This window comes from Psammomys obesus, unplaced genomic scaffold, assembly GCF_907164565.1.
Source record: "Psammomys obesus unplaced genomic scaffold, mPsaObe1.curated_primary_1811, whole genome shotgun sequence".
Classification (NCBI taxonomy): domain Eukaryota; kingdom Metazoa; phylum Chordata; class Mammalia; order Rodentia; family Muridae; genus Psammomys; species Psammomys obesus.
In genome coordinates, this window is record NW_026596100.1 from 396,813 (window position 1) to 417,285 (window position 20,473).

A 20,473-nucleotide genomic window follows, 5' to 3' on the forward strand; every position below is an offset into this window, starting at 1 on the left:
TGCGGCCGGGCGAGGCGCTCGGGGCCGGGCGGGGCGGCCGCGGGCCTCGGCCCGGCTCTCCGCTGTCAGGTGCGGGGCTCCGGCGAGGCGCAGCGCCGTCTGGCTGCGACCGACCCCGAGTGCTGGCGGGGCCCCAGGCGCGCGCGGCGGAGAGCTGTGCGTCAGCCGGGGGGAGGATGGCCGTGGGGCAGTGGCTGTGGGTCCCCTGTGTCGCTTGGGCTTGGCCCTCGGCACGGAGGACCCGCTCCTCGAGCCGCCTAGGCCCCGAGTTCACGCTGTCTTTTTTTGCTGAAGAATCCTCAGTGTTGGTGACTGCTACGTCTGCCGTTTCCCAGCATCCCCCGAGAAAGCTGATAAGGTGCCACCCAGCTCTGGAACTGTTGACTTTGGAGCCTTGACTGTGATAGCCTGTCACTGGCTCGGTGAGCCTTGCTCAGATGCAAGGCCGTCCGCCTCTTTCTGGTTGTGAAGGGTACGTTGGGGAAGAAAAGTTAAACCGAACAACTTCTGTATTTTTAAGGAATACCGACAGAGTGGATCTAAAAAGAAAACGTGCTCCTTTCTATCTTTAAGTGTAAACTGAGTCTCCCCCCACCCCTTTGAAAGTTAATACCTTGGGCTTTGGGAACTGCGATGATAACAATTTCCTTTGGGTGCATAGCGATTCCACTACTACAAGAAAAAGAAAACCCATTATAATGTGATTGAATCCAAATGAAAATAGCTGGATTGTTCCTGTTGGGAACAACGTAAAATAGTTTCAGGTATTTAAATTTTTTATATTTTAAATAGTTTCAGGACTTACACTTAGAGTGTTTTGCTAGTAGCACTATGCAGGTGTTTCAGTGCAGTGACAAGTTTCTCTGAATGGAAACACACAGGGCTCCTCACTACACAAGAACTTATTTTATGGAACTAGGGGTAGTGAACTACATTTATTTACTTTTTTTTTTTTAATGCTTTTTTTTTTTTTTGAACCACATTTATAATCCCGGTTTTTTGAGGCCAAGCCAGGAACCATCGAAAGTTTGAAGCAAGCCTTGGCTACGTAGGAGACACTAGACAGTGTCTCAGAACCTCTGATATTTTGAGTGCATTTTGCTGCAGCAAATTTCTGTGTTGGGGTTTTTGGAGGGGCTGGGCGGGGCATCCATCATTAGTGGAATCAATTTAATGTACATATTTATGATATTCAGAGTGGTTTGCTTTTCACTTTGGATGGTGTAAGAGCAAATTTTTTCTACTGCATAGTCACGTGGGAAAAGTATTTTATGAGGCAGGTTTTAAAAACCATCAGAAGATATACTACATTATTCCTTATCCACGTAGATCACTTATTTTTGATGTTAAATAATTACAACTGTGTTTATACAGCAGGCTCTTCTGTTACCAAGATGATGCCAAGACTAGTATCAAAAAATGATATCAAGACTAGTGAGGGAGACCGAAAAGGCATATAAATAGTAACATAGAGCCAGTAGCCTGTCTGAGGAAAGGAAAAAAAAAAAAAAGCCTGATTTTCTGTAGAACTCTCTTAAGGAAGGGAAAGGACTCTTTTCAGTTGCTTGGGGAAAGGTATACGAAGGGTTGGTGAACTCTGAGGTGAGGAGATGAGAAGCATACACCGAGATGCCCGGCTGTTCAGGCTTCTGCAAAGGTGGGCGAAATGGAGATGATAGGGAGAGACAGCAGAGGATTGAAGTAGGAGTTTGACATTTGGGGTTTGATGCTTGCCTCCTTAATGTTACTTTGTTAGTCAAAGATAAGTTGGTACAATGGAAGCCTCTGTTTAAATGCATAGCTCTAAGCTAAGCTTGATTCTGAATCCACTGTGTACATGATCTTTTGGTTAACCATATCAAAAAATATCTGATTTTTACATGTAATTTCATTTAAGCATTTGTACTTTTGCAAAAATATTTTCTAGGTTTATTTGAATTATTTGTATTCATCATAGCTTGAATCCAAATAGGTTTCTTCAGAAACCATTCTAAGATTGATGGTTTTCCTTTAACATCAATAATGACTTGATAAGAATTATCATTACTTTGTACAATTTTGGAAAAGCAGGTATACTTCTGTATATCTCAGTCTTTTACTCAAAAATGTTAACTGGCAATACATAGAAAAATCTTTCATGATTGTAGAATGATTCTAAAGCTGATCTTTTAGTGCTTTAGTGCATCAGAACATTTTTACTTTTGACCAATAATTTAGATTTGAAATTGGATATTGCATGGAAAAAACTTTTTTGCTTATTGTTTTGTGTAGCATTTAATTTTTCCTAGCTGCTAACAGTATTGGAGGGAAGTTTGAAGAAGACAGTTTTTTCCTCTTAATGGTCAGGGAAAAGAGAAAAAAACTGAAATCATTGTGTTGGAGGTAGCTCTTGTTAGTATCCAAGGAATAGAGAGAGACCTGTGATCTCTCTGACAGACTTCCCAGGCTGGCTTTGGACTCCCAAGTATAACCATGAGGATCTTGAATTCTGTTTAAAGATTTTTTTTAAATTTAAAAGGATTTATTTTTATTTTCTATGTAGAAGTCTCTTTCCTGCATGTACACTGTTTAGGTGCTGCGTGCCTGTGGAGCACAGAAGAGGGTGTCAGATCTTTGGAAATGGAGTTACAAATGTCATTAGCTGCCATGTGGGTTCCAGGAATTGAACTTGGATCCTCAGCAAGAGCAGCCAGTGTTCTCAACCACTGAACCATCTCAAACCACCTGCAAATTTTTTAAAAATATTTATTTATTTATATATTATTTATACAGTGTTCTGCCATACCCACCAAAAGAACCATCTCACTGTAGATGGTTATGAGCCACCATGTGGTTGCTGGGAATTGAACTTAGGGCCTTTGGAAGAACAGCCAGTGTTCTCAACCAGTGAGTCATCTCTCCAGCCATCTTTAAATTTTTTTTTAACGATATTATCCTTTGACAGTTTACACGCACGCACGCACACACAATGTGTATCTTGATCTTGTCCACCCCTACTTTGGTGTTCTCCTCCACCTGACCTCCCTCCTACGTTCCCCTCCCACCTTCATGACCTTGGAAAAAATAGTTTTATTAGTTTTAATTAGGTGTGTGTGTGTCTTCATGGGGCTGTGTGCATATGAGTGCAGGTGCCCTTGGAGACTGGAGGATAGGATACCCTGAAGCTGGAGATGATTGTGGTGAGCTGATTGTGTGTGTTCTGGGAACTGAACTCAGGTCCTCCAAAAGAGCAGCAAGTGCTCTTAACTGCTAAGCTATCTCCCCAAGCTCTGCCTACCTTAAAAAGTCTACTGAATTCAGCTAGGCTATCCCCATGTGTGTTGGTGTGAGGCTGTCCATTGGAGCCACCTCCCTTCCCCCAAAGAAAGTTGACCCCTTTCTTAATAATGGTCAGCTGACTTGATCAAGTGCAGGTCTTGTGTAGGTAACCACAGCTGCTGTGAGCTTAGAATTGCAGTGACCGTGTCATGTCACATCACGTCACCAGAAGACAGCATCTCATAGCAAGCACTCTCTTCTGTCATTGTGTCATTTTCTCTTTGATATTCTCTAAGCCTTGAGAGGAGTGTGGCCCATTCAGGATGGAGCACTCTCCGTCACTAATCTTAACACTTATGATTCCTGAACTACTTACTTACTGCTCGATATGAAAAGAAGCTTCTCTGATAAAGATTGAGAGCGGCACTTATCTATGGGTATAAACATGAATGTTTAGATGCAGGTCAACAACATGAGAATTTAGTAAGACACCAGTAGTAGGTTCTCCTAAAGTAGTAGGTTCTACTAAGATTTCCCCAGCAGTGGAGTGTTAGTTAGCCAGGTAACAGTGCTTCTTGTGGTCATGTTTTAAGTACAGTTAGAAACTGATTGGCTTACCCCATATTAATCATGCCACTATTACCCCAGTGGGCGTGTCTTCCCTGGCAGGTGGATACTGTAGTTTGTGTGGGTCTAGTGTGGGGAATTTTTTTGATGTCTTTTCTCCCAAGTGGCCTGCATAGTGTCTTCAGGCACCATGAAAGCTAGTTAGTAGGGAGGAAGTTTCTCAATCAGTTCCAGATTGATTTTTCTGTGTTCTGCATCTAAGACCTTGAATTCTTGTTCTGCCTTCCTCTTCTTCCAAGTGCTGGGATTATAGAAATAGTACCTTATACCCCAGCACATCTTTGAATAGCAGCATATCACTAAGATAAGCACAAGTGCTGATAAATACTACAGTCTTCTGGGTACTTAGAAAATTTTACATAGCTCCAGAAAATCCTCTTATTCCAAAAGAGCTACATCCAAATTCTGGGAGGATAACCTTACAAACTGCCTTAAAATATAATCCTTAGCCAGTCATTAACAGTTATAAGTATCTCCTTGCCCATAGGGTAAGGTTTTGTTTGTTTTTGTTCTGTTTGTTTGGGATGTTTTTTGCTATAGTATATTGCCTTTAGCACCTGTGTGTCTATATACATACATGCTCTCTTCCCTGAGAAAGATTTTGTTCCTTTCAATTCTTACTGGTCAAATTCTTAGGTCAAATCACTCATGACTCAGATCATTTTCTAGTAGATTTTTGTCCCTCATGTTTTCAGTCACTGTCTTCTTATTAACATACAAGTTAACCAAAGTGTCTCATTTAAAAAAAAATCAAATAAGCAAACAAGGCACACTTGTTTCCCAACCCTTTGTCTAATTCTTCTGGTCCTTTGTTTCTTTTGCATTTAGACTTTTTGGGAAAAGTCCATGTTTACTGTTGTCTAGTTCCTTTACCTCCCTCCTTCACTGTAGTCAGGTCACTGTAGTCACTTGTGTCCTCACTGCTTGATTGTCTCCTGAATTGATAAGTTCCAATTTTACCTAACTTGACCAGTTACTGCTACTTCAAAAAACTTCCTCAGACTTCAGTATCACTATTTTCTGCCCTCTCCCCTACCTTTAAGTCCTGTTTGTGTCCTTCCTTAAATGTTACTGTTTCTGAGACCTTGATTTGGGTTCAACCTCATTGTTGCTTTCCTTATTCAGACTTACTAGGTTTTTTTCTTTCTCTATGTTCCTGCACATTTTGGCGTATACCCAATTCTGAATTTCCTTCAGACTTCAGTCAATTACTTTCTGTTTTTGGTTTTAGAGGCAAGGTCTCACCATGTAACTCTGGCTGATCTGGGACTGTAGACCAGGCTGGCCTTGAACTCAGATCTGCCTACCTCAGCCTCCTGAGTTCTGGGGTGTGCACCACCACTGGCTGATTGAAAAAATTATCAGTGTATGGGTGTATGTGTGTGAATGGAGAGACAGAGAGAGAGAGAGAGAGAAAGAAAGAGGGAGGGAGGTGCTGTGTCTTCCTGCTTGTGCAGTGGTGTGTATGGAGGTCAGAGGACATCTGGGATCTAACTCAGGAGGTCAGGCTTGAGTGGCAAGTGTCTCACCCATGGAGCCATTCACTGGCTCAAAGACTACACAGTCCTTAATGTGCTATTTAGATTTGAATGCTTCTAGCAAATGAGAGCTCAAAACCCACATATTCCAAGTCCCCTTCCCCCTTAGGCCTGAACATACTTTTTTTTTTAGTAACATTGTAATTCGTCATATGCATACTTATAATCTTTTTACCTCTGTTGATATGACTTTAATGCATCTCTGCTTGTAAACTTCTTGTTTTTAGAATTAAATCAGTCATAAATTTGTCAGGGTTAGGTGTTGGAGCTACAATTGTGAAGTCGCTGTTTTTGTGGGGGCAATTCTATAAAGGTCATGATCCCAATTTTCAGATGGATGACATGTAGGGGAAGCCTTTTGACAGTTGAGAACTAAGATTCCAGTAGTAAATAGAAATTACCTAGGGCAGTGGCTCTCAGCCCGTAGGTCATGCATGATTCCTTTGGCAAACCTCTGTCTCCAAAAATACATATATTAGGATTCATAACAATAGCAAAATTATAGTTGTGAAGTAGCAACAAAAATTTTATGGTTGGGGTCACCACAACATGAGAAACTGTATTAAAGGGCAGCAACATTTAGGACAGTTGAGAACCACTGACCTAGAGGAAGAAAGGAAAAGGTAGGCCGCATCCTGAAGGAGGAGGAAGGAGCACGGGATGTTATGATGTAATTAAGCTGGAAGGGTTCCAGGCAGCAGTGGTAGAAATATGGTTCTGGTCTGGTAGGTCAAGTTAGAAGTTTCTTTTTTTTTTTTTTTGTCCTAAGCCAGTGAGGGTCTTTACATGTGTGTGTGTGTGTGTGTTTTAACTCCTGTTTTTTTGGCGGGGAGGGCCAGCTATAAAGCTGGGTTAGGGTATTTTGTGTTTCATTAAAGAAATACTTAATGGCAGCTATGCTGATTGGTATTAGAAATGAGGTAATTAGGTGTTGTGGTGCAACAGTTGTGGCAAGAGATGACATTGGTGTTGGAGATAATGAAAGGTCAAAAGAGAGAAGGCGTGTTTTCATAGATGGCACGCATGAAATGGAAGAGCGGTGGTGCTGTTGACTGAGCTAAGCACTGAATGTCTGGATGAGACTGGTAACATTTTCTTTGGGGTATATGGGAGAGGGCTGTGAGGAAGACCATGTTCCTACTGGTGTGACGGGCATGTTTAAAACTTGTCGATACTAATGAGAAGGCACTGAGTAGGCCTTTGGTTCTGTAAGTGTATCTAGATGTGGACTGATTAAATTTTTGTGGGGTGATTTCATCTGCAATAGCAGCTCTCATTTAAAAAAAACTTTGATCTTTTTACAATTGGGTTTTTAACTTGCCTGGTACACATGTATTTTGAATTTTCAGTGTTCTAAAAAATGAGGTTAACGGTACTTTTTGTAGAGTTGACTAGCCTCCTCCCCCCCCTCCAAAGAAAAGAGTTGACTAAGTGGATTGTTTGATTTTTGTATTTTTTTGTAGAGTCAGAAAAAATTGAGTCAGGTTATTTGGGATTGTGTGGCTTAGATTTTATGAAGGTTTGTGACTACAGGTAAGTATCAAAAAGTCATTTAGCTTGGTGTTGGCATTGGTGCCACAAGCTTACAATCCTAGCACTGGAATGGTGGAAGGAAGCAAGAGAACCTGGAGTTGTGAGCTAGCCTGGGCTACATGAAATCCAGTCTCAAGGAAAGGGGGTGGGAGGCTAGGAAGATGGCTTTTACCTGCCAGCATGAGAACCAGAGTTTGGATTCCTGCACGCAGGTAAAAAGGAGGGTGTGGTGGCTCATGCTCCTAATCCCAGCACTGGAGACACAGGAGGATCCCTGGGCCTTGCTGGCCTGTCAGTCCAGACTAGTTGGTAAGGTCTAGGCAAGTGAGACACTATCTCAAAGGAATGGATGGTTCCTGCTAACACCTAAGTTTATTCTTTGACTTCCACATGCTTGCACATGTGTACCTGCACACGGTTAAAATACAAAAATCACTTCAAAATCATTTTAATCAAGTTGGGAAATATGCAGTAGTACCCCGCTTCATTTGTGAGTTTTGCTTTCTGTGATTTGGATCAGCTGTGGTCCCAAAATAGAAAGGGAAAAATTTCCAGACACAGTTTAGAAGTTTAAATTTGCTTCCTTCCGAGTTAAAGGATGAAACCAAGCGTTGTCTTTCCTTCTTGCCAAGGGCCTGACTATCTGCTTGGCCACTCATTTCCATACTGCAAAGCTGCCCACCAACCTGTTACTTAGACATTTTCTTTTTATTTTGTTGCTATTACAACATTGGTTTTCAGGTTACCTTTATTTTATTTAAAAATGGCCTAAAAAATTAACAGTAAGGCTGGCATTTTCAGTATGTCTGGATATGCCCAAGAGAAGCCACAGAGTGTTTTTTTAAGTGCAAAGTTCTCAGCTTAATAGGGAAAGGAAGAAATTCTTTTCTGATGTTAGGAAGATCTACAATAAGAAAGGCAGGCCTCTTTTCCATGAAGTTTTGAAAAGTGAAAGGGATTGTCTTTGGCTTTGCTGTTGTACCTCACACGAGAAGAGTATGTGGGTATGGCATGTGATACAGGTTTAGTTAAAATGGAAAAGGCATTAAATTATAGGACTTGATTCTGGTTTTGATATTTAGGCATCCACTAGGGGTTTTGGGACATATCTCCCATGGATAAGAAGGAGGCATATGTATAAAAATTGGGAAAACTTGATTTAAGTTCTTCAGAATTCGGTATTTTAAAAAACTGTTAGCATTGTTAATACTATTGCTTTAGTGTATCAGACTCCCCCCCAACAAAATTTTGTTATGCATATTTAAGATTCTGGTTTTTATCATTGTGACAAAATAACAGGACAGGCAACCTAAGGAAGAAAGGCTTATTTCATTCAACTTAGCAGTCCTAGGAGATGCAGTCCATCATAGTGAGGAAATTGGCAACAGGAGTTCAAGGTCACGTTGAATTCTCAGTCAGGAAGCAGAATGCTGGTGCTTACCTGTCTCCTTTTTATAGTCTAGGACTTGAACTGTGGAATGATGCCACTCACATTTGATGAGGGTTTTCCTACCTCAGCTAACCTAACCTGGACACCCCTCACTGGTGTAGTTCTAGATCCTGTCAAGTTGACAATATAATCCATCTCAGATCCCTAACATGATGTCATGGATAGGTAGAAAGTGGCTGCATGATTGAAGCAGTCAGTTTGTTCCTGTACCTCTTCTCTCTTTCCCTAACTCCCCCCCCCCCCCCCCCGTTGACCTCCTCCCTCATTAGTGAAAGCTTTGTCACAGCAGGAATCCAGATACAGCATAGTTGAATGTCATGTGTACTATTAAATCTCTAGAATATAGGTGTTCATCTGCACATGTGCTACTTTGCGTCCTTTGACCTTTTTCTCCCCATCATTCCTCCCTTACCTTTTGAGTTTTCTGTTACAGCTTTTTTGTTTTGTTTTGTTTTGTTTTAAGACACTCTTTTTGTAGCCTTTGGGTGGCTTAGAGCTCAGGGTGCTCCTGCCTCTGCCTTCTAAGTGCTAGGGTTAAAGGTGTGCACATGCCTGGTTAAAAGCCTTTTTACCACACAGAAATGCTTTATGAAGGGACCCTGCTGGCTGGCGAGATTTCCTTTTTTTTTTTTTTTTTTTAAATTAGCCACTTCTGATCTCTTCCTTGTTGGCTTTATGTCTTTTGAAAGACTGTCATGTGAGGGTTTACTTACTTTTTTGAGATGGAGGATCTGGCTTTCTTAGAATTATGAAAAGTTGTTTTTAGAAGAAACCTAAACCTAAAAGAACTATTATTTGCAAATGCTTGTTTACCTCCTTTAACTATAACTGAAATGTGACTCAGATCACTCAAAATTTTAAACTTAGGAAAATTTCCAAGTGTTACTACATTGTATGCGTCTTTAAAATGTGACTTAATAATTAAACATATTTGTTAATATCTTGATTTACTTGTATATTTTTGTTTGCCTTTCTGGAGGGGGGAGGTGCGCTGTAATTGAGCCTCAGGCTTTATGCCTCTGAGGCAAACATTCTGCTACTGACTGACATATATCTTTAGTGGTTGCCTAAGTACTTCTAAAACAAGTATTCTAGGACCTAACGTTTCATTCCTTATTTGAATCTGTAAAATTTCTTAACAAAAAGAAACGTTTTCTTGGCATATCATGATATTCTTATTTAAAACCCAACAGGAAATCTTTAATAGCGTCTAATCAGTCTTGAAATTTTTCCAGTTGTACTACTGGTTTTAGTTGTTTCTTTCAACATGTGCATTGCATTAGGTTGCTGCGTGCTAATGTTTCTCGCTGTCTTTTTCTGTTCCTGTAATTAAGTGGTGTGATGGATTTGTTGAAAAGACCGTATCAGTTGTCTAATAGACAGCCTTGTATTTAGATGTATTAATATTTCTGTAAGCTTTGTGTTTGATTAAAGAGGCTTGATTACTCTTGGATTTCAGTGTTTTTGGCAAAGTGTATTTCATAGACTGTATTGTATCACAGTTGTCTTGCTTGTGGTGATAAACTGGTTGGTACATAAGCATTTATTGTAACAGAAAAAAGGCTGGAAGAATGCTCTCAATATTTAGTTCTATTGGGATTAGTGTGCTGGGTTTTTATCAATTTTTTGTTTTCTGAGATTTGCTACAGTGAATATATAATAGGTATAATGAACATAATTTAAATAATTTATTAATTTGACTGACACTTTTGGGAGATTAATTAGAAGGATTCATTTGTCCTATATCGTTTTCACTAGTAGATTAAATATTTCTATAGTTTTACAGGAAAAGGTATATAAAGATTAGTTGTGTAACATCTGTGTAAGTTACACTCAAAAGGGAATGACTTGTCAAACTTTGATAACAGAAACATAACACAAAGAAATTACAAAGGAATGACTCTTGTTTACATGCTTGATACCAGGAGCTGTCACCAAAGATGGCCAGATCCACAGCCTTACACAAAGGCCACTAGTGGAAAACATCCACAGAAAGCACTTCTTTCTCTAAGGATGTTTATTTAATACCTAGCTGCCGTAGAAACTTTGGACTATTATTGATCTTTATTGCCTAGATTATTGCTTCAAAAACAATTGATGTAATCAGCCGTTATTTTTTGAAACTTACCCTTACTCAGACTCCTTGAATATACACAGTTTATGTTAGGAGTGTTCCCATTGTGGTGCTACTTCCAAATTAATTGATCTTCGGAGAATCTCTTTGGTTTAGATAACACATGGAATGCTGATTTACAATTAAAATGGTAGTTAAGGTCTAATCTGGTCTGGCAAGATAGCTCAGTGGGTAAAGACACTTGTTCCCATGCCTGACAGTCTTGAGTTTGATCCTATGACCCATATAGAGAACATACTTTTTCAAATTGTCCTGACTTTTCACATTTGCACTGTAGCACCAATACACATGTGTCTCATACACAGACAAAATAAGAATAAATTTTTAAATTTAAGTAAACCTGATTTGTTGGGCCTGTATAGATAGTTCAGGTTTAAGAGCACTGGCTGCTCTTCCAGAGGAACCAGGTTCGATTCCCAGTACCCATATGGCAGTTCATAGCTGTCTGTGATTCCTGTTCCAGGGAATCTAATACTCCAACCCACACATACATGCAGTCAGAACGCCAATACACATAAAAAATAGCTTAATTTGTAACACCTTTGTAAATGTTAGGTCAAGCTGCATACAAATGTGATACGTTGCCATCCATTGCTGGCTTCTTGTAAGAATGTTATTGGATGTATTTGGTGATAACATATTTCTCTGGGAATTGTCCCTGCACATAGGATTAAACAAGTAGGTTTATGGTCCCTCTTCCCCAGATATTGTGGATTGGTTCAGTAGGCCGTTGTTTTAGGATTAAGAAAACAAAACAAAACAAAGCCACTAGAACAGAATCAAATCTGAACGGTTGACACTAGGCCCACAGATTCCACACCTTGAGATTTAAACAACTGCTCAAAAGAAAAGGCATTAAAAAAAATAAGCCTGTATCAAACATGCATAAACCGTGTAACATGTAACAATTGAAATAGTATTAACCTTGTATTTGGTATTGTAATCTAGATATATTTTAAAGAATCGTGGTAGATGTATATAGGTTATGTGTAAAAAATATGCTTGTCATTTTATATAATAGGCCTGAACACCCACAGATTTTGGTGTCTGTGTCTAGGAGCTGGGACCTTTGTCAGTTGTGGGAGTCCTATATAAGCAGTTTCAACACCAAAGGAAAAATATGTAGCTGACTACTGGGAAGCTTAGGTGTTTCTTTTTTTTTTTTTTTTAATACAACTGACAAGAGTTTTTATGCCTTGAGATAGAGGTAAACTTTACACTTTAAGGTATTATACACTTAGAGACAAGACTATAGAGATTTGATCAAAAGTGCATGCAGAGGCAATTAGTTGAAAGAGACAAGCAGGCAAGGAATTTTTATGGTGCTTGCTTTTTCTTGGATGTAATCCTGGCTTTGTTGTTCATTCTACCTCATTTCTCATGCGACCAATTTACTACATTTTCAATAGTGAACTCTTTAAAATAGATGTTTGGTCTCTCTTTCTCTTTCCTTAAATATGATTGGATCTTTGTGTATGTATGTTTTTGTTTCTTTTTTTTTTTTTTTTTTTTTTCCTGAGACAGTTTCACTGTGTAGCCATGGCTATGCTGGAACTCGATCTGTAGACCAGGCTGGCCCAGATCCATCTGCCTCTGCCAAAGGCAATGCGCCAACCTGTTTGTGATTGGATTTTATAATTTCTGGAAAGCTAGTTTAGACCACTGTGTTCTCTTTTTTAGTGAAATTTCATAAGGGGCTTTTTTTTTTTTAATTTTTCAGTGTTTTAACTAAATCTTTTTTGAATAGAAATAGAACTCATTTGGGGCTGGTGAGGGGGCTTAGACAAGATTTTTACCTTTTGTGTTCTGATAGCAGTACAGTAAAGGGGCAGTATGGTCAAAGGATAAAAATGTAAGGCCAGAATGGTTTATGAAAAACAAGAATTACCATTTGAAGTAAAACATGTATACTTTTGCCTTTTATTTTTTCTTGTGTAAAAATGACTAATGACATATGGTAATTCAACATATATTTGAAGCACAAGGACTCAAAGCTTGTTAAGTTCTCAGTCAACAGTAAATTAAATGTTTCCTTAGGAGGCTATGGTGTAATTGAAAGAATGGGACAAGGCATCCATATAGTAGGAAAAATGTGAAATATCATAAAGTAGTGTATGGATATAATTTCATATGAATTGTATAATCAGCTATGATTCCATTTTAAAGTGCATTATTTGGTATTGAACTTTGTGCTGTTATGTAGAAGCCACTAACAGGCTGAGTAGCCTAGTGAAAAACTGAGGAAAAAAAGCCTTGTAAGCAGCTGTGAAAAGACATTTCGCTTGCTGCAGTGTCATAGGTGTTAGAAGACTTGATGACTTTGCTGTTCACAGCCCTGCAAGAGCTTCTGTAATTCTTAGTCACCCTAGGTTCCAAAGTGGGTGACAAAGGCCTTCAATTGGAGTTGTGCTTAGAGTGGTTTTGCATGAGAGCAGAGAAACCCTGAGCTTAAGGAACCTTAATCTTTCATGGCGTTCTCACGGATGTTTCCTGACCTTTGTTGCAGGGTATCTGGGGCAGTAAACATGCCCTATCTGGTCCTCAGGAAGGAGATGTTATCCCATAAGACTTTTCTGCTTAACACCTCCCTGAGAGGATAGGAAGACATGCAGAAATGCTGTAGGCTCTTGAAGCCTTGTGTGCCCAAAGGGTTGGATGGAAATGTCTGAAACAGCACAATATTAGTAGAATCAAATCGGATTATGTATGTGAATGTTCACAGTGTAATTATTTCAGCTTCGTTATGGAAATTATCATAATAAAGGACAAAACAAAGTGCTTCCTACCCCTGGTTGATTCTTTTTTGTAGCTTGACAACTAAAGATTTTATTGGTAGTAATTCACATCATTATGGATGAAAGTTTTAAAATTTTGAATGGCTTCCTTTAGAACCATAGTCAGAATTCCTTAATTTTTTTTTTTTAATTTTTAGATTTTCTGTATATGAATGCTTTGCTAGTGTGTGTGTGCGTGTGCGTGTGCTCGCGTGCCCGAACCAGACGTGTGCCCAGTGTTCAAAGAGTCAGAATAGGGAGTTTCCTCTCATTGGGGCCCCTCTTAAGGATACTCTCACCTCCCAGTAGTTAACGCTGGAGAGTAGGCCTTTGGGTAACATTCAAGACCCACATTATAGCAGGAGGAACCTTGGAGTTCTGTAGGGTAGGAATGTCATCATTCTGTGGGACCGCTGGCATTGCACGATGTTACCATTTTATATCCCCTTTCCTCCTCTTGCACCTGGTGCCAAGGGAAAATATCTTGTGTCTTTATGTTTGTAGCTTGTAGCACCTTCTGTTTATATATATATACTTTTTTCCTGAGGTGTAAAGGTATTGTGTGTGTTTTGTTTGGGGGGGGGTAGTAGGGTGATAACAGCTTTCTTAACAGTCTTAGCTTTTATGAATTCAGTGTTGTTGTTGTTTTGGGGGGACAGCTGGGGGGTTGGTTTTTCAAGACAGGGTTTCTCCGTGTAGCCTTGGCTGTCCTGGACTTGCTTTGTAGAGCAGGCTGGCCTCCAGAGCAGAGATCTGCCCACCTGTCTCTGCCTCCCTGAGGGCTGGTGTTAGAGGTGTGTGCCACTGCAGCCGGCTCTGTGTTAAGTTTTTGTGTGTAACGCCTATGCATCCTTTTAAGGAGGCTTATAGTTTTCTTCAGACTCCTAAAGAATTCTTTGCCTTAAAAATGTAGGCCGGGTGACTGAGGTTCGCCTAGAGGGATGCACTGGGGAAAAAAAAAAATCTCCACTGTACCTTTTAGGTGGTCTTACAGGATTTATGATATTATTTTCATAAGGTTAATTTGTCTAGTTAAGCATTTTGTTTTGGAGAGATTCTTTTTCCTTTTGATGTATTATCTCATCTTTGCATTTTTATGTTTAGAAAATATAATCCCTACTGGGTTATTTAAGTACTCTTTTCGGAACACAATTACTAGTAATTTGTTGATTAAAAATATCATATAGTTATTTTACAGTCATATAGTTTAATTTTACAGTCGTGCACAGGGTGATGAGGGTCAGCTGTGAAGGCCTGCCACACTACAAACTCCCAGTTACTGCTGTGATTTAAGGGCACTGACATTGTTAGTTAGGGAGGGCACTCCTTGCTCCATCTGTTTCAGATGTGGTTATTTCTGCCCTTCATGCTGTGGATTTGGGGGGTAAAGTGGACAAGTGGTAGGGGGTGGTCCTCTTTTATCTTGGTTAGTTGTGTTGTAGAGATGATAAATCATCTGTTTTTCAAAAACAAGCAATTGAGGAGCAACAAAGGGTGTAAGATAGTATACAGAATGAATGATCAGCTTATAATGAAACAATAACCTCAGAATAAAAATTTACTTCTCAAGTCTTGATCTAAGCACTTTTAAAACTTTCCCTTCCCCCGTTATGCATTAGGCACACCTGTTTGTTTCTATCTCCTTGGAAGTCTTCTATTCTCTGGAAGTCTATGTTGTAGACAGTTTTCCAACACTCAGTCAAACTTTATTGGACATGGTTGGAGAATTTTTTTAACCCGAATTTCAAAGTATGGCTGTTCTGAAGTTTTAAAAACATGATTTTTGTTTAAGAGTTAAAGAAAGAGGTCAGAAGGTAACTTTGTGGGTAAGGGAGCTTGCAGTTGAGCTTGAAGAGTGCTGTTTCAGTCCTTTGAGCCCACATGGTAGGAGAGAATTGACTCCTGAACATCCTCTGTATGTAGACATGTACTCTAAATAACACAGCCAAATGAGCGTGTGAAAACAGACAAGTAAAAAGTAGGTAGGCTTTTATGATAGTTGTGTTGTATTTCAGGCGTCTTAGCTTTTTCCTCCCCTTTTTGGTGCTGGTGGTTGAATGTGGGATTATAGCTGTGCTAGGTGAGTGTTCTGATTAGATCATCAACATCATTTCTTGACAAGTAAAAATCAAAAAGCATAAAATGGATTTTTTAAAGGACCATTTAAAATTGTTTTGGGGAGTAGTTAATGGTGTAGGGTTATTTTCTATTTAACATGTTTTTAAGTTTTATGTTTTGGCGTCAAACCAATAAAGAATTCTTGGCTATGCAGACTAAACTGTATAATTTGTCTTGGCCAATACAAATAGGTTTATCTTCACATCACATAGCCCATTGGAAAAAAATGAGCTATTACTGGCTAAGCAGAGGTAGATCGGTTTTTTAAAATTCTATGTTCTTGTCATTTTGTTGAGTACAGAACTAAAGCTTTAAGATGATAGAGCATATGACATACTACTCATAAGACTTCACACGTTTGAGTGAATGAATTGTGAGGTGTGAGTACTGGTTTTAGTGTCTTCAGTGACAGAGTTGGCTTTGTGAACGTGAACCGTTAGCACTGGTGAAGACCACTGGGAAATTGTCAGTCGTGTGATGTGGCATGAGCATGCTAGAAGAGTACAGTTGTGGCTTGAGAGGGCTCACTGGGGAGAGATGCTTGTTGCCAAACCTGAGGACTGGATTTTGGTTTCTGGTACCCACAGAATAGAAGGAGAACACCAGTTCTGAAAGGTTGTCTTTGAGCTACACATAGGCACTGTGGCATGCACATGCTCATGTACAACACACAAACATAAATGCAACCAAAATGAAAGAACTGACATCAGAGAGTTACTTCATGCATGGAATCACCAAAAGGTGAAAAAAAAGACCATTCCTATTTTCTGTAGAAAGTAGAATTGAGATGATATTAATTTCATCTTGAATTATGTTTTTATTGTGAATCCAGTTAACTTTCTTTTTCTTCTTAAACCTTACAGGCCCCTTCACAGATGTAGTCACTACAAACCTTAAATTGCGAAATCCATCGGATAGAAAAGTGTGTTTCAAAGTGAAGACTACAGCACCTCGCCGGTACTGTGTGAGGCCCAACAGTGGAATTATTGACCCAGGGTCAACTGTGACTGTTTCAGGTAGCAGTTCATGTCCTACCTAGGCTTTTGCAGTTTGGAATATTGACATTCGTGCCTGTATTTAATCTGTTTATTATTTGGCTTCAGTTTTTTGTTTAAAGGTGTTTTTTGGGTATCTTGCCATATAGAAACTTTTTTAAACTTTCTCACTCTGCTCCTGTATGTGGGCATATGATTAGTTATTGTCAATATGAAACTTCACATCTGTTACACATTTCTGTAGCTTACCACCATATTCTGTGTTCTTACTGCCTCTTTGAAAATGACAGTGTTTTATGACTAAGTCATGTTCTGTGCAACTGCAGAAGTGTTTTGGTGTTTTGCTTAAAAATATATACCTGTTATGGGCCTATTTATAAAATCAGGATCAGATGAGTGTATTCCTTTCAGTGTAAATGCCAGCAGTGTCTTGCCTTGAAACTGCACTGCTGTTAATTCCCACTGTGTATTGCTTACAGTAGTTCAGTAGAATCTGCTGGTGCCATTGAACATGCCCTCTATAAACTGTCCATTCCTTCCTCAGACAGCCCTTTTGAAGAGACAGTGCTGCTGAACAACATCTGCCATAGTTGCAAAATAGGCAGCAAGTCTGAGAATGTGTGGCTCCATGTAACTTGTGGGAGAGCGTCCCTGTACTCACACAGAGACTTACTTTTTCCCTTCCCTTCCCTTCTCCCTTCCCTTCTCCCTTCCCTTCTCCCTTCCCTTCTCCCTTTTCCCTTCTCCCTTCCCTTTTCCCTTCTCCCTTCCCTTTTTCCCTTTTTCCTTCCCTTTTCCCTTCTCCCTTTTCCCTTTTCCCTTTTCCCTTCCCTTTTCTCTTCCCTTCCCTTCCCTTCCCTTTTTCCTTCCCTTTCCTTTTCTCTTTTCTTTCCTCTTTTTTTTTTTTTTTTCTTTTCTGCAATAGTTCTCAACTCCTGCTTTTGTTAATTACAAAGGGAGCAGGAAAAAAACACATGGATTATCTGTTTGTCGTTTCAGACCACAGGCTCAGTTTGGGGAGTATGGCATAAGAAATGCATGTATTAAAAACCACTGGTGACTCCTGATAATATTCCTAAAATTTTAAGATAATTCTACAGCTTTTATTTTCAAGCATATAGAATGTTAAAATAATGAATTATTTAAGGGCTAGTGGGAATATTTAAACTAGAACCTGACTGCAAGATTCCATATACATTCTTAGTAATTACTGATTTATTGTTTATAATCTCTGGTCTTGGATTTATGTCACATAAATTAAGCATGCTGATTGAACTCCTGGAACCTTAAAACTTGTAACAGGCTAGTCAGGTTTAGAGGCATATATATAATATATATAATGCTATTGGGATTCTAGAAGAAAGCCTGAACATCAAGAAGTTATGACTTCCTTTGTTATCCTAAAATTAGATTTAAACAAATGAACACACTCTGAGTAGTTGTTTAAAATTCAGTTTAGAAAAACTAGTTATTAAAACAGTGTCTCAGTTGTCTAAATTAAAATCAGTGTAAAATGAATTGAATAACAATTGAAAATTATCAAGTTGATTGTGGATCTTGAGAGTGAATACTTTTGAATTTTTGAATCTATCTTGATTTTCTTTAAATTTGTGAATTACTAAGGCAATAGGAGATAGAATGTAGAAGATAATGTTTTTTTCTTTCTGTTTAGTAATGCTACAGCCCTTTGATTATGATCCGAATGAAAAGAGTAAACATAAGTTCATGGTACAGACAATTTTTGCTCCACCAAACATTTCAGATATGGAAGCTGTGGTAAGTGTAGAAGTTGTACAGAAATTATTTTTGGAGATGCAGTTTAAACTTTTGAGTTTGTTTAGCTCCCCACAATCCTGATTTCCTTGCTAAAAATTAAATATCAGAACAAAATGATAAAGAGCTAAAAACTCTTGAAATACTGTTCTTTGAGGGGGGGTTGTTTTATGTTTTTAGTTTTGTTTTTTGGTTTTTCAAGACAGGGTTTCTCAGTGTAATAATCCTGCCTGATTTGCATTTTTGTAGACCAGGCTGGCCTTGAACCTACGGAGATCCTGCCTCTGCCTTCTGAGTGCTGGGATTGAAAGCGTATACCATAAAGTGAAGAAGAAAGTCACATGTATTGCTGTTGTCATTGTCGTTCTTTTCATTACATTGTTTGTTTTCTTTGGTGCATGAGGAAGCCTGTTTTATTTCAGTCAGAGGACAGCGTGGTGGAGTTGGTTCTCCCATTCTCCCATACCATATGGTTCCTGAGATTGAGCTCAGGTCATCGTGTTGGCACTAGGTGCCTTTCCCTGCTGAGCCATCTCATGGGCCCAATCCTAGTGTAGTTTTAATTGATGGTGATTGTAGGTCTGTCATTTTCTAGAGACCCAGTGACATTGGCAGATGATTGCAGGCGATTTGCAAGTACTCCAGCCTTGATTCCAGCTGAGCCACAAGCTTACCAGTTTTCTAAGCCACCAAACTCAGACTTCAGTTGTCGCTATAGCTAAAACCTGTTTGCCACAATCCTCTCTCTTATCTCATGTTTGGATTTTTTGTTTTGCTCCTTTTTTTCTTTTTTAGTGGAAAGAAGCAAAACCTGATGAATTAATGGATTCTAAATTGAGATGTGTATTTGAAATGCCGAATGAAAATGATAAACTGGTAAGTAAGAACTATCAGATAATTGTTTTTGGACCGGGGGTAGCTAGTCATTTTATGAGACTTAAGTTAAAAAAAGCTTGGTAATGCTATTTGAATTTTATGATTTATTTCTTTATTTTGGTGGTTTTATTTTTGCTTTGCTCTTCCAAAACTAATAAACTAGATTTGTCTATAGACTCTGCTGCATGCTAGGTTTTTTTGTTTTGTTTTATTTTAAGATTTTAATTTGTGTGTATGTCTGTGCCATGTGCTTGTGGGTGGAAGTCAGAACAGGGTGTTGGATTCCCCTGGAGCTAGAGTTACAAGCAGTTGTGAACCACTTGAAGCTGGGGTCTGAACTTGAGGCCTCCGGAAGAGCAGTACCTACTCTCAACCACGGAGACCTCTGTCCAGTCACACAGTAAAGATAGGTTTCTGTGATGCTGTCCTCATGTCTTCTTGTTCTGTCTAATAGTTCTCATTGGAAGCTGCATTCTAGAGGCTTGATCAAACGTAGATTTGTTTTTGGTGGCGGTTGCAGATGTTACCGTCTTTGCTGTCAGTAAAGTGCATAGCATTAATGTGCAGCAGTAGGTGATTTCTGTCCAGGGACAGTTTACTTGTTCTCTAGGAACAATAAAAAGACATTTGAAGTTGTCAAAACTGAGCAGTTTGGAGGGACACCAGCTTTTTTAACATAGGCAGTCTTCGTGACAGTCTGGTTCAAATGTCAATGAAGGTGAGAGTGCGAAGGTGTCCATCACCTTACCTGGGTTAATTACAGATTGTTTTTCTTATTTTTTTTTTTTTTTTTGGGAGAATCTTATAAATAGCTGATGTATTTTGATCATATGTGCCCACTTTTGCTCCTGGATCTCCCTCTGTGATCCCTTTTCAACTTTTTTCCCTCTACTTACAAATATATTTTTCATACATGAGCTCTCCCCTCTCTGTCTCCCTCCCTCTCTCTTCTACTTGCAATATAATTTATCCCTATCTATATGTCTGTCTGTCTGTCTGTCTGTCTGTCTGTCTGTCTTATCTGTCTGTCACATACGTTCCGGAGCTGGAGGGATGGCTCAGTTGGTAAAGTGCATCAGGCACTAGTTTCAGTCCCTAGCATTCATATAAAAAGCACAACAGGTGCTGTGTGTATCTTGAGCTCACTGATGAGGCATCCTAATTGCTGTCTCTACTGGAGAAGGGACAGATACCAGGAGTTCACTACTCTCCATCCTTGCTGAACTGGTAAATCCTGGGTTCTGGGAGAGGCCTCTAGGAAAACAAGGTAGGAAGAAATTGAGGAAGACATCCAGCCATAACCTCTGACTTCCACATACGTTAACCCCAGTTTCTCTTTCTCTTTCTCTTACACACACACACACACACACACACACACACACACACACACACACACA

General features: G+C 39.3%; 1 protein-coding gene across 1 annotated transcript in view; it reads left to right on the forward strand.

Moving 5' to 3' along the window:
- The first annotated feature begins 1,629 nt into the window (after positions 1-1,629).
- Positions 1,630-20,473, forward strand: part of Vapa (VAMP associated protein A) — a 30,583-nt gene continuing 11,739 nt past the window's right edge. The window contains exons 1-4 of the mRNA XM_055628375.1: positions 1,630-1,657; positions 16,296-16,448; positions 18,100-18,203; positions 18,996-19,076. Of these exons, the coding sequence (XP_055484350.1) occupies positions 1,630-1,657; positions 16,296-16,448; positions 18,100-18,203; positions 18,996-19,076 (366 nt within the window). The remainder of the gene's footprint in view (positions 1,658-16,295; positions 16,449-18,099; positions 18,204-18,995; positions 19,077-20,473) is intronic.